Source organism: Aristolochia californica, unplaced genomic scaffold (genome assembly GCF_029961685.1).
Source record: "Aristolochia californica isolate CCGP_79_NKW_82.1479 unplaced genomic scaffold, dmAriCali1.0.hap1 SCAF_16, whole genome shotgun sequence".
Lineage (NCBI taxonomy): Eukaryota > Viridiplantae > Streptophyta > Magnoliopsida > Piperales > Aristolochiaceae > Aristolochia > Aristolochia californica.
In genome coordinates this window covers 16,825,527-16,840,321 of record NW_027181837.1, presented here as the reverse complement: position 1 = coordinate 16,840,321, position 14,795 = coordinate 16,825,527, and the positions used below count along the sequence as shown (strand labels likewise).

Below are 14,795 nucleotides of genomic sequence, written 5' to 3'. Positions count from 1 at the left end.
AAATACAATAGCATTGTTAAGGAATAGTATTTGAATGAATATGAAGATTTTGAGTTTATTAGTTGGAAAAAAGATTTCTTAACTTGTCTAGTATTTTGGGATAAAACTTAGATCCAATTTCACATGGTATCAAATATCGTTATTAGTTAACTGGGCTAGTCATTTTGGGATAGACTTTCGACCCAACATCACAAGCATAACTTGTGAATATATTTTAGTATAACAAAGATCAAACATGACCTTCTACGGTTGAGAAAAGTTCACGAAAATCTAAAATTTTGTAATTGTTCATAGTTAACATTGTATACATGACTTTTGAAAATTGGTTCAATATTTCTCATTTTAGTGATGAGAAAAGAAATTCTTTTCTCTTTCTTTCTCTTTTCTTTTTTTGTATTTTCTCTCCACTTTGTTGTTCCAAACAAGGCGTTAATGCTTTTTGGTAGTACACTGTTAGGTTCTAAATTTGTTTTTTAGTAAAATCCTATCCTACATGAACAACCATGGCGGACATGCTAGGTTTGTAGAATCGACATGGTTTTGTACTGGAGGCATCGATTTGGAGGAGAAATAGTTCAAATGGAATCCATCCAACCAGGGGGTGAAAATCCCCACTGTGAATTGAATTGTCGTTCGCGTGGCCATGGAAAATAAACTACCGGAGCAAAAACACAAAGAGAATGCGACATCCGTCCGTTATCAGGGATTGCGGTTCTCTAGGCGTCGTTGTCGCAGCCTTCTCTGCATTTATTCCCCTCTGGGATTTCTCTCTCCGGCAACAGATTTCTTCGGTTTTAACAAACTTCACACCATCACAGTATTACCGGCAACATGTTCCGCTCTTCAGACAAAATCTATCAAATATCAGAGCTCTTAGCCCGATATCGCAGCAACCTTTGAGAGTTAAATGGAGCGAACAGGGAAACGAGGTTCCGATCCGAGAGATGAGCTTTCCCTGTCGTTCGTGTAGAAAGCAGAGAAAGAGAAGATGAGGTCCATTCTGCAGAAGAAGGACGAGACTCTGTACATGGTAAAAGCTCTGAATCGTCAGATTCTAAAGCTACAAGCCAATAAAGAAAGAAACCTTCTTAACAATCCTCAACTTTGCTGCGCCTTCTTCTCTTTCCTTCCAGTAAAGTGTAATGTATGTCGCCATACCCAAAAGGATCACAGCTCAGAAGGGCTCTGAGCAGAAAACAAAGTTTATTCGTATAGAAAAAGTAAAGCAGGTAACTGCATCACTAACATATAGAGAAAAAGGATAAAGGAGGAACACTGATGGATTCTATATATGAGAATGAGAAAATCAACACCTCGAACCCAACAAAGGCGAATATCATCCACCATCTATTACATAAGCACCCCGAACACAGCACAGAAGGAACAAAAAAGGGGGAAACCAGTTACAGCTTCTAACAAAAGCAGTTGGATGGTGATTATCTGTTTTTATTTTCTCAATGGAAGGAAGAAGAAGAAGGCGGCGGTGGGTCATAGCCAGGAAAATCCGGCCAACGAGAAGAAGATTCTTCGGCGCCACTGTTGTTTTTGTTGATCCAAAAGCTCATATCAGGAACGATGGGAGGGAGGTTGTAGCCACTGTTGTCCATTCCAGCAGAAAAACCAGCCGGTTGGACTTGATCCTTGTCGTCGAAGAGAAGACTTTGGTAATTGGGAGCGGGTACCTGCTGTGCGGCTGGAAGGTTGAGTTCTTCCGAGGGGAGACCGAATGGCGAGCCAAGATCGGATGCATGGCTTAAAGGATGGAACGAAGCCAGCGTAGCGAGAAAGCTACCTCCTCCGACTCCATAGTTTGCAGCAGTGTTGACGGTAACGGAAGGAGAAGCCATCGCGGTGGCCGGCAGTACAGCTTTTGGTTCATCGGACGGTGGCGGAGAAGAAGAAAGGGGGTTTTTCTTCGATCGCTTACCCTTTCGGCATCCGCCTCCAACGGGGACGTTCCGGAGAGTCCCGCCCTTGGTCCAGTAACGCCTGCAGGTCTTGCAGTAATACCGAGGCTGAGAGAGGCTGTAGTTGTTGTAGTAACAGAATTTGGTCTCCATGGAGTTGCAGCGGGGGCATTTCTCCTTCTCCCCATCTCGTCCTTCTCCCGCAGGCCTCACCATCCCCGCCATCGCCCTCCTCGGCTGCTCCTCCATCTCCTTCTCCTTTATGATCGCATTCTCCTCTTCCATGGCTTCTTCTTCCTCTTTCTCGCGGCTTCTGTTGTGCGCTTGTCGTCGCCCTTAGTAAGGTTTGAGGTTGCATGCGGATTCGGTTTGGAGCGATTCGCCCTTTTCAGTTTTAGGGTTTTGACTCAACGTGTCCGTTTGGAACATCGAAGAATCTACGCAAATTGCAGAAAACCAAGGCGGATCAGCGCCACCATGTCCTCAACCCTCCCTACTTCAAATCAAGGGCTCCCGCAATTATTAATACATAAAAATTTCCTACCAAGAAAATCTCGGTCTCAGCTGGGAGCCTAACAGATTCTTGCTCTCTTATGTCCTCCTCAAATGAAAACGGAAGGATCAGTAAGATTGGTTTTCTGATTTTTGCGCCACCACTCTGATAAAAATTGACGGAGTTGAATAAGCTATCGAAATGCAAAAATCTTTGTCTGCGTGTCGACGGAGGGACGGGACGGAACCCGAGCAACCGCTTCCATGTAGAAATCCAAAACCTGCACGCCCTTCCCGCTGCCTATCATTATTCTAGTACTCTGCAACATTAAAGTTATCCAACACTCTCTCCCACTTCCTCGTTGTCGATTACAACCTGCACAATTACAGCCGGAAGCTTCTCGCTGACAACACCCTTCTCCAGGTCATGTCGTTCCCTTCGGACTGATCATTACTGGTGTGATTTCTGAACCAAGGTCTTATAGTCTCGAAATGTTAGTTTTCTTCATGGGTGATAACAATACTGCGTCTAGTTAAGTTCGAGCCTGGCTCTCATATGGTGAAAGTAAAATCATTCAAATGTGTGTTTTTCAGTTCTAGCTGAACTTCAAGTGACATTTTAAATAACTATTTTTATTTAAAAACTTATATAAGGCTCTAGCATGGTTCTCATATCAATTTAAAAAAAAAAAAAAACTATTGGATGGGAAATAGGAGTATAAATATAAAAAAATAAAAAATGCAAAAAAAAACTATTAGAGATGCACATGTCATTTAAGAACAAAATTTATTTGTTGAGGGTAAATATGTATTTTTAATTTATATTTAAGTAGATTTAAAATTTAAAAATATCACGCGCATTGCATACGCGGTACTTTTCTGCTATGGAATCGTACCAACCTCTTTTTTGGTATCGTATTCATGATTTTCGTTTAGGTGGGAGTACTTCATAGGAAATAACGAAGGAGCGAGAAGAGTCGTTAGATGCCCTTAGGCTACACCAGTCTTCACATGATGCACAAGTGTGATGGTTCTTTTTGTATTCACGCGTGATTTACTGTGAAGCACTCGAAGTGATATGGTACATATTCCTAATTAAACTAGTCGAATAGTTATTACTCCCCACTATAGCTAGCTAGTTCATGAATTTTCCTTCTAATTTAAAACTTAGAGAATTATTCTACTTGTTATTGTTAGCTTGCTTTGAAAGCTTCTTATGTATGTGTAGAGAGGATCACAATATAGGTCTCTCTCTTTAGACTTACTTGCTTTCCAATTCTCTCTAGCTTCTCAAAATGTAAGCAATAATATCTTAAATAATATATAAAATAAATCATTTAATTAACCTATATTTCTTGAAAAATGAAAGCTTTCAACTCTCCAACACTTCTAGCTAAAAGAGAACATATTAAAACTATAGTTTTTGTGATGGCTACTACAAAATGTTATGATTTTGTTATCCTAAAACAAAGATTTAGGTTCACCATGTAGTTTAAGTTATTAATTAAATATTAAAACTTAAATATATTATTTTTAAAATAAAACTTCTAACATGAGTAGATAAATGATATTAAAATAAATATAGTAATCATTTTTAAGATTTAATCTTGAAATATAGGTAAAATAATTAATGAATACTCCCATAAAACACTACGGATTGAGCTCAATAGCATCAACGAAAGAGCAAGTCGGGTGCTCGTGGGGCCCCTTTACAACAAGTGCTTCTGAGACTTAATCCTCTTTCTTAAGAAGCGAGGGTTCTTAACTCTGTTTCTTTAGTGCCCACAAATCGTCCACGAAAATGGAATCAAGCAGATAGGACTTATTGTTATGAGTAAATAATAATCTTTTCTTCTCTTAATTTTACGTAGAATTTTTAATTTACTTTCTCTAAATTCATAAAAAGGTTCTTAGTAAGCTACTAAACTTTATTATTCTTTCTTAACGTAAACTTATGGGACACACCAATAGTTAGTACTTAAAAGTTTTAAACTATAGAATTATTAATATCTTTCTTGAATATACTCTAGATTTTTCCTAAATTTTATGTAAATTTATTAGATTCAGTTGGGAATATTCACAACATTTAACATTGCTACAATTCATAGCCTTAAATTATATTACACTTATATATATAGCCTGATTTATCTATATCAAATTTTTACAAACTTTAGAACATAACTTTCAAGAAGGCTACATGGTTAGCTTCTCTTATTCCCAACTCTGAAAGGAGAAGAAACCTCTCCAAATTTTTGAATTAACATTTTATGCGGAAAAATGAGTTGCTAAGCATGGTTTGAAGTATAAGAACAGCTTTCACGGCATGAAGTGATCCACAAACCATTCCTTTTGCTCCAAGACTCCTTTCTCTCTCGGTGTAATTTTCATGCAGAGAGTTGGTCTAAATCTGATACGGAAAAAACCCTTTCTTGCTCAAACGTAACTCTCCTACACTCGAAGAAGACGAAGCAGAAGCAACTTGGTGACGTTCGCCTCCGTTGCAGGCTTGCAGCATACAACTGCCCCACGCATACTTTTTTTCCGTAGACAAGGACTACCACTTCTGCCATGAATAATAAACAACAACTGTACTAACTCTCCAATCTTAAGAAAAAGAAAAGAAGATTTAATCATTCTTCTCCCAATATGAATCCGCCGCTTCTATCAGCTTTACGATCATGTTCTGCTATCTCTCTCTCTTCCCCTCGTTTCATTCTAGTCTTCCAGATGTTTGGTGTTGGATTGTTCTGGGGATTGACTCGTAAACCGAATAAGCTGAAAGTGACCAGCAATAAGGTTGAATGATGTAGAGAGAGGGCCCTCTGAGAATTGTTCTTGTATCAAGGTGCTTCTACTGCTATCATTAGAGACAGGAATGAGAGACACGTTCATTACGGACACAATTTTTTTGTGATGTTAAGGGTTAAAGCGATTTTGACAGGGAATAATATGATAAGAGCAGGTGCTATGCTATGTCATCTATACTTTTTCTTATATATGCTTTTCAAAAGAATTCCTTCTTTTTCTTTTATCCTTTTAGCCTAAGAGGCTTTGTTGTCAGACCAATCCTCTATAAATTATCATACATCTCTTATATTTTATTATGATTGTCTTGTTCCTAAACAACAATATTACTAATCACATTGTTTTTGACAAATACTAATTACATTGTTAATTTGTTCTTCTTGATAAATGTTGTATTATGCTCTATCTATGAATTGTTATGTTATTGAGTTAATCTTTTTTTTGCACTATTGGGTTTATCATTTTCTCCTTAATTTATGCATATCAAGTAGAAAGCATGATGAAATAGTTGGTAAGCATTACAATTATATTTTATTTTTTTACCATTTAGAGTGATAAACTTGGATAGATTTTCTCATTGGAAGATGAAGGCATATGATGATAAGAAGAAATAGCATATGGATGCTCCAATTTTATTTTTTTTAAAGGGTTCTGATAAATGTCTTTCATGGTGAAAATGTCTTTTATATTTTTTAGTTAATTTTATTTTTATGTCAGTCTTATCGAATTTATATTACAACATTAAATTAATTTTTCTAATGCTTTAAATAACATAATACTAAGTTTTTATCATTGTTTAAAAAATGAAACTTGGGTGACTCGGATTGTCAACTTAAATGAGTCTCACACAATTTGACTCAGGAGTATATGAGTAAATGATTAATATGTAATTAACATGTATATATAAGAAATACATAGATACATGAAAATTATATATAATAAAAAATCATTTAATAGTACAATAGAGACATATCGGTCGCATGCCTTATGAAAATCTCCTCTATTTAAAAATAATGTATCACTTCCCCTTTAACTAGTGGACATAATTAAATAGATCAGTACTGCTTTGATTTATAATTTTTGAAATTGACACAAGTTTAAACAAATATAATCAACTTTCATCTAGCCTAATTACCCTCTTTGGTGTATTCGATTTATACAAATATTACAAATGGTGTTGAATATGGCCAATCAGAACCCTTCCCTAGGTTCAAAATACTTTACAAACCTAGGTGTAGCAGTTTAGTCACCTTTAGTTGAGCATTTGGATACTCTAATCGGGAACTTTTATATCGACTACTTTACAAGTCGTCCAATTTGCCTCTTTCATAAATTGATCAAATAAAACATAGTTTTACTGATCCACACCATCCATTAAATCATTAATGCTCAAAAACCACAAAAATGTCTCTCATAGGTTGCCTTGATTGAACATTAAATGTCCAAAATATGGTGTGACTTTTATTATAGATATATACCATTCAATTATAAGCCTTGTTATCTTCTTCCTCTAGAAACCACGCTGCCGATCAGTTCCTCCTTGCCCCCAAATTTATCATTTGATTTTTGACAAACTAAGAGTTGTACATATTGGTTTCAAGATCTCCATTAAGATCATTTTGATGATAACAAATACTTGAGATACTAATGATAGTGTTAAATATATTGTGTAGTAAAAAAACTCTCGAAGAAAGCTTTCTATATAGCATATCCATTCAATCGGCCATAGTCCATATTAACAGTCTATACAAAAGGAAGGAAGCAACTCATGCCAAAAAACATTCCATCAATTCAACCCAACCACATTGTTTGACCAAACAAGAAAAGGAAGAATCAATTTTGCAAACAACTAGCCAAAAAAGGAAAAAAGAGTAAAGCAATCAAAAGGAGATGACCACAAAGGAAGAAGTTGGCCACTTTAGTTGAAGAATTTAAGAATTGAAGTATCAAAGGTCTAAGGAATCAAGCCCATGCATAGAAGTCAAACACATTTGTCAAAAATATGAATCCCTAAATTTAATAAATAGAAGGAGTCAATCATATGATGCAAAAGGACCAAAATGAGTTGACCACTATGGAAAGGTAATTAAACAACTGAACTACAATAGAAGACAAAAATAACTAAAACACCTTTTAACTGAGATTATTTTGTGAGACTTCCTCCCCTAAGACTCCTATAAGACTCTACCATATGAATTGATACTTTGTGAGATTTCTTGTTGTGACAATCATGTAAGACTCTTCCATACCCGTTCTTTAATACTCCCCCTCAAGCTAGAGTTTATAACTTCAGCTTGTAAGGAAAAAGGTTCTTGGTCTTCAAGAAAAAAAGTCTTCATATTGTATTCTCCCAAACTTAGATATTCTGGTCACATAAAATTGATTACCACAACCTGTGGAATTTTTTATGGTAAATTTTGTCACTTACCTCATCCTTCACACTTCTCCTTTGATTCTTCCTTTAAACTTAGGAGGTAATGACAGTGATCCTAGCTTGAAACAAAAAAATTAATGTAGTAATTATCTCCTCCATAAAGGTTTCCCAAGGATAAGTTCTCAACCGGATACTGATTATCAAAAAACAAAAACTATGGGTGATAAAAAAAATAGAAACCAACCTCAAAGGATTTTTAATACAAAACAATAATGATAATCACTGACTAGGGTGATGCATGTCACTCAAAGGACAATGATAAAAGAATCCACATAAGGTAACTAGTAAAAAGGTCTCAATGGACTTAAAAAATACATCCATATATAAAAAAAGAACCAACCTAAGCAACTCAATAAGGAGTTGGCCTAAAAGGATAATCGAGAGTGCAAAAAAAATGGTAGGAGAAAGGTAGACAAAATAAAAAGGTTAATAAGTTGGACCAAGAATAACCCCACAGAAATTATTTTCTGGTGTGGGGGTGAACATAATTTTTGGAGATGACAATGAGAAAGATTTGCAATCGACGCAGATAAGCAAGCCAATTCTATTGAGGAGACCCGAGCTAAATTGCCTCATGTGATTTTCCCTCAAAACCAAATTTAATAATTTTATTGAATCTTTTAGACAATTTGAGACTAGACCGGTTTGAATTATCTGAACCTTATAAGTTCAACCTAGACTCGAAGTTCGACCTGGTTTCACACTAGACCCCACTTTCCTCATTAGCTTGAAGCTATTTCTTTGTGACTCTAGCCTAGCAACCTTTCGAGGCGGTGGAAGTGTGATTAAAGCCCCTAATTGTATAACACCATCAATTGGCGAGGATGTTTGTTTGTCACTATGACCTTCCGTGCTTCATGGATGACCAGCCCTTTGCAAGAGACCACTAGCCCAAGCAACTGGGGCTCAGTTGTATTAGAGTTCCCCCAGAAGAGTATTAGATGTACATATGGGTAGCTCTATTGTGCCAAAGAAAATCATCTCTAGGTTCCGATTTGGAAGAAGCTCTCTTGAGTGGAAAAGTTAATGATGAGTATGAAAAATTGAGGTTCAAAGAATCAACTTGGTGAGGTTCTCCTCTTCTTATGGAAATTTGGATATACCTAACACAGATTAGATGATGTATGTCGGTATGACCTCGCCATTTTGATTTATTGGTTGATGAGGTATTGTTGGAAGATAGGGCCAAAGCCCACACGACCAAGGAAGGCCCACATATCTAAGAGTATTATAAGATGGGTCACACGACCATGAAGGCCCACAATATAGGCCCAAGCCCATAAAAAGCATGACCCACCATGATTACCACGAGCTAGCATCCTTATCACAAAAGTTGGAAGATCAAGAAGGACTCACAAATGCATCTTTGTCCTATGGTCATGTCCTAGAAGAGTTTTAGTTTGTGTTATGTTTGTTTTTTAGACATATTAAGTTATTTAATTATGTTAGGACTTTTCTTTAAGTGTTAGAGTTTGGGTGTAATTGGGACAAAGGTAATTTTAATGTAATTGGACTCTATTACCTTCCTCTATTATAAATAGAGGTTCATGTACTCTGATGATAGTAAGTTAATGAAGTCAATGAAGTATTTATCTTTTTCATAAATTCAACATGGTATCTGAGCGGGTTTTGTGAGTTGACTTGGTCAACTCACAGAGATAATGAGATCCTTTTCTCTAAACCCTAAACCCTAAGTCTAGGTTCATAGTTATTTTATTTTCATTCCCTTCACTTGTAGTTTTTATTGCATGTTGTACCTTTATAAAGATATTTTCCTATTGAAAAATTATATATTGACTGAAAGATATTTGAGTCTACTTTCCAAAGAAAAATGATTTTTTTTCCAATCGGAGTTATCTACAAAGATATATCTATATTTTAATGTGCAAAGGTCAGATTGCAAAAAGGTTCAAGTAGCAGCAGAAAGTTTCAGACTCCGAGGTATTTTATGTTATCAAGAACTAGACTTTATAAGGAGAAATACATATCAAAATATATATCTATAAGTCTATTCTTTTATCTATTCAACCAGATTTTTTATTTGAGTTATCAACAAAGATAAATCGATATTGGAAGCAGCAAAGGTCAGATTGAAAAAGTGGTTCGAGCAGAAGCAGAAAGCGTCAACTTTCGAGGTATTTTTTGCTATCAAGAAAGAGACTTTATATGGAGAATTATATATCAAAAGAAAGATACGTAAGTCTATTTTTGTAATTATTCAACCAATTATTGGTATGATGTTTTTATAAGGAGATATTGATCTTGGAATAGTCAATGGTCATTCCAAAAAAAAAAGGAGAAACAACACTTAGTTCGGCCAGATGACAGAGACCAAAATCTATCAGATTATTTATCCTCTGATAACTATATTTTATGAAGAGAAGTTATACTTGGATGAAATTTATTTTAAGTCTAATTTCGGAAGGAGAAAATTTCATCTCAATCTGATCTATATTTAAAAATACATTCGCATTGGAAGAATCAAAGGTTATGCAGGTATTCTGTTGTATTGAAAAATCTAAATTTATGTCAATTGTTTTACGTCAGTTTTTGAGTTGATATATGAGGAAAATATCTCACTTCTCCCTGGTTTGAGGGCTTACTTATACATATCTATTATTTGGGTTTATCGCTACATCTATGATGTTTAGTTCAAGCTGGGATCACTGCCATTACTTCCCAGCTTGAGGGGGAGAAGTAGAAGAAGTACAAGAAAGAGGTATTTTATTACTTAGGTTATGGATAAGTTTATGTGACCAAAAAATTCAAGAAAGGGGGAGCACAAAAGATGAAGCTTGTCCATCTAATAAGAAATTTTTACATCATGGGTTCTTTTACAAAGTTTATTATTTGCTTCGTGTTATATGTGTTGGAAGATGGTCGTGTTATATTCAGTTGCAGCTATTATGTCTCTTTGGGGACATTATTATTGAAGAAGAGGTGGTCTCATACCATTATTTATTTGTCCCCGTCAAAAATATAAAAAATGTCAATGGTTGGGATTCCATGACTGAGGAACTTAATACCCCGTAAAAAATATCAAATGTTAATGGTTGGGATTCCATGACGAAGGAACTAAATACCCCGTCAAAAATTTAAAAAATTGTCAACGAATAGGGATTCCATGACAGAGGAACTTAATACCCCATCAAAAATATCAAATGTCAATGGTTGGGACACCTTGACGGAGGAACTTACTATTACTTCTATATTATACCCCCCTGAATTGGCCAGTTGGGCATCATGGAAGAGAGCACCAGTGTGAGGGGGAGTGTTGGAAGATTGGAGGACTGCCATTTTATACAAAAATATTTTATACATTACTTGCAATAAGCTATTTTATACATCATTTGCAGCAAGTTGGGAGTTTTTTGTGTTCTCTCACCCCTAGCTTGAGGGGGAGTGTTGGAAAATAGGGCCAAAGCCCACACAACCAAGGAAAGCCCACATATCTAAGAGTAGTATAAGATGGACCACACAACCGAGGAAGGTCCACAAGATGGGCCCAAGCCCATAAGAAGTAGGACCCACCATGATTACCACGAGCTGGCATCCTTATCACAAAAGTTGGAAGATCAAGAAGGACTCACAAATGCATCTTTATCTTATGGTCACGTCCTAGAAGACTTCTAGTTTGAGTTATGTTTGTCTTTTATAAATATTGAGTTATTTAATTATGCTAGGACTTATATTTAAGTGTTAGAGTTTGGGTGTAATTGGGACAAAGGTAGTTTTAATGTAATTGAACTCTACTACTTTCCTCTATTATAAATAGAGGTTCATGTACTTTGATTATAATAAGTTAATGAAATCAATGAAGTATTTCACTTTTTCATAAATTCAACAGGTTTGATAACAACTGATCATCGGTCATGAAGAAGTCATAGTCAAAGACGTCATACCCACATCAAGCCCCACAAAAACACGACCAATGATGAGCATACTAGGATTCAAAGCAGCCATAATAACAACTCCAAGACAAAAGACAAAATCGGCTATCAAGATCGACTTTCCTCATCCAATACAATTATTCATGAAACCAACGACTATCACTCCTCTGATGGCCCCAACAACTACCATACTAGTCAAACATGTCAGGGATAGTTGGGGGTATGTTAGGGCCTTCATGTGCTGCTCAAACAAGATCCGACTCAGGTTATGGGATCAGCGGTTTTTCAGATTAACATGGCCATCTCAACCTATAAATGCCTTATGAGAACCCTAGGAGGCCCAAGGCTATGCCAGAGTTGTGTAAGAAGTTGCATGAAGCCCAAGGATAGGCCAAAGGATTGAGAAGTTGCCAATGAGAAGAATGCATTTGACGTCTATTGTTGTTGCCAAGGAGCCATGGAAGTCGTTGCTGCAATTCCTTAAAAACAAGTAACTGTCGTATAAGAAGATGTAATTATTGACGTGTAATGCTTCTCAGCAATACTTGTTATGAGCTGAGAACTACATGTAGTGTCCTAGGCGAAGACAATGATCTCCCTGCAGTGTCCTAGTAGAAGGATTCCTTCACAACTCAATACCGAGAATACAAGGTTTATGAGAGTTTCTACTATTTTGCTCTTCTCTTGCTTTTGCAAGTGTAATGTGTATAATTTAGGATCCCATGAGAAGAACTTTAGATCAACGAGGAGGAAGAAGAAGAAAAACAGAGAAAAATGAGAGGAGAAGAAGAAGGACGTAAAGGGAGAGAGAGCTTTGATTAAGGGAAGAAGATATGGCGTCAACCAAGAATGAGGGAGGTCGAAAGAATTTCTGGAAAAAAGGAGAGGGCTTCAATGCACTACCTATTAGCCAATACCTTTATTAATAGTGTTACAATGCCCTTAGGGCTACAACTTGATAAAACAAAAGACATAAAAAAAACACTTATTTACATCTTTATGCCATCTTTATGGAAAGTGTCATATTTTACCCATAGGCCACTCTTTTGACATGTGGGCTTCTAATGTTGAGCTTGTGGGCATGAACCCATCTTCCAACATAATGTTGTAGAACTTAAACTTTACATGAGCCCAATGGAAGAAGAGGAAGTTGCCTAGTCCACAAAATATGGGCGTTTGCTTCTTTGTGTTCTCCATGCACATCACTATTTGCTGGCATGCTTTCCTTCTCTCTACTCACAAGATGGTCATTGGATAGGGTAGTGGATAGCAAGAACTATGTGCATGAAATAGGAAGTTCTGGAATTAGTTATCCTATGATAAAGGATAATAGTTAGAGCGAACAACAAGAAATATTTACATAAGACGGTAGAAACACTTCTTATGTAAAAAATGGAGAACCAAAAACATGCAACTTGCCTAAACAAATGACAACAATAAGGAAGTCTCTCTTTCTCGAGCGGAAAGAAGCAGATATAGATGACGAGTAGGTCAGGATTTTGAGTCTTTTTGTAGCGAAGGCAGTAAAGCGAGCAAGAAAAGAAAGTGGAGAAAAAACCTTGTACAACCTTGTACACCAAATAGAAGAAAAAACAAACAACGACAAAAGTAAAAAGATAAACGGAAGTAAAAGCAAAATCTGAGATATAAAACTAGTACAAGGAAATAAGTGACAATGAAAAAAATAAACTACAATAAAACTTGATTGGGAGAGAGAAATACATCATCTAAGTAAATTGATGGTGTGTCAATTTACATACCCCTCTCATACTAAGTTGAATTTTAGGAGGTGAAATAACTAATTGACTTGATTATAACTGAGTACAATGAACTTCTATTTATGATAGTGTTAGAAGATAAGAAGGGTAGTGACATACTTGTAATTTGGCTTTTTTGTCTTTATTTCCTGCCATGGGGTAAAGTGTATTGATGGCATATGCAACCTTTTAAGCGATTATATAAAGTCTGAGGGGGATGATTACGATAATAACTTTGAACCCTAAATCCTGCCACCTTTCCACCTTCACCTTGAGTTTCTTTCTAATCCTCTCTTCTCCTCTTCTCAAACTCTTCACCTCAAAACTCACTCTCCCTTCCACCTCACCTTGGTTTCACACGAAATAATACTAATGGAATCCTAAGATTTATAATGATACCAGAGTAGAGGTCTTAGGATTCCAATAGTTTTCTTCTGCTTGGTTGATTCAAGGCTGCATTGGATAGGCATTGGTGGGTAATTTCTATTCCTTGGTTTAGATAAGTATTACCTTTACATATTTGTTTGGCTTTTCAATCCATTGAGGCCTAGAGCATACAACAGATGTGTGTATAAATCAGTTCCTCAGGTTTCTCCATGAGTTGAGTGTGTATGAGAAAAAGATTGATCTATTACCTGTCCATACATGCATTGAGCTGTAATATAAGTTGCATATGTACCTTTGTTTTTCTTCCCCATGAAATGTGAGTCAAGCTGCTCATTTGCTATCCCTATACCTTCTGAAATCCATCTTGAACGGTACCTGATTTAATTTTGAAGCATTTTCTAAGTTACTATTCTGGTTAATGAAGAAGACCACTGGTTATCGTGAATTGAGGGATAGCAACAACTACATATGCCTCAGTAAGCTTTGTTTTTGTTGAAAGACCCATACCCTGGTGCTCGGTTGCCTCAAGGATTCTCCTAAGGTATTTTTGAGCATTCCTTTGCAAGGAGATGGGAAGCTGACCTCTGAAAATTCAGAACTATAAAAGTTTTAGTTGGACTCAAATTGGTAAGAATCCAAATTGCAAGCTCTTCTCTTTGGTATGGAGAGTTTGTTTGCAATTAGGAAATTCATTTTGGGTTGGTTGGTAGTGTTCTTGTTACATAATGATACTTGACACTTGAAGTTGAGGTAGATACATACCTCAAAAAGACTCCTCAATGTTTCTTCTCTTGAGTTCCTCTCGAGGAAGGACTCTTAAACTGATAATAAGAGAAGAAATAAACTGGTGGTGATCATGTTAATTTGAAAGAAATCGAAGCTATTGGAGGTTACTTATAGCAGCTAATACCAATCTTAAGTTGGTGTGCAATTGCTGCTTGATTTTATGTCTACGAGTTGTCCTACTTGATAGAAGTTATTTGAGTACAACAGATTATATAAATACAAATATTTGGTGGTTTCTTTTTTTATTTTAAAGTCTTGCCATGGCTAGGTTAAAATTGTACTTAGCCCAAAAAAGTTATGTTTGGCCAAGTTTATTAAGTTCTATCATTATAGTCTC

At 36.2% G+C, this 14,795-nt stretch overlaps 1 protein-coding gene across 1 annotated transcript; it reads right to left on the bottom strand.

Moving 5' to 3' along the window:
* Window positions 1-1,305: 1,305 nt before the first annotated feature.
* LOC137953942 (dof zinc finger protein DOF1.6-like) lies at window positions 1,306-2,389 on the bottom strand. Its single transcript, XM_068801505.1, has one exon. It carries the CDS (start codon window positions 2,190-2,192, stop codon window positions 1,455-1,457), a length of 738 nt encoding a protein of 245 aa, XP_068657606.1. The 5' UTR covers window positions 2,193-2,389; the 3' UTR covers window positions 1,306-1,454.
* Window positions 2,390-14,795: the final 12,406 nt, after the last annotated feature.

What these genes read in the sequence shown, in the direction of transcription:
- LOC137953942 (XM_068801505.1), bottom strand. Translation starts at nt 2,192, where the DNA reads ATGGAAGAGGAGAATGCGATCATAAAGGAGAAGGAGATGGAGGAGCAG.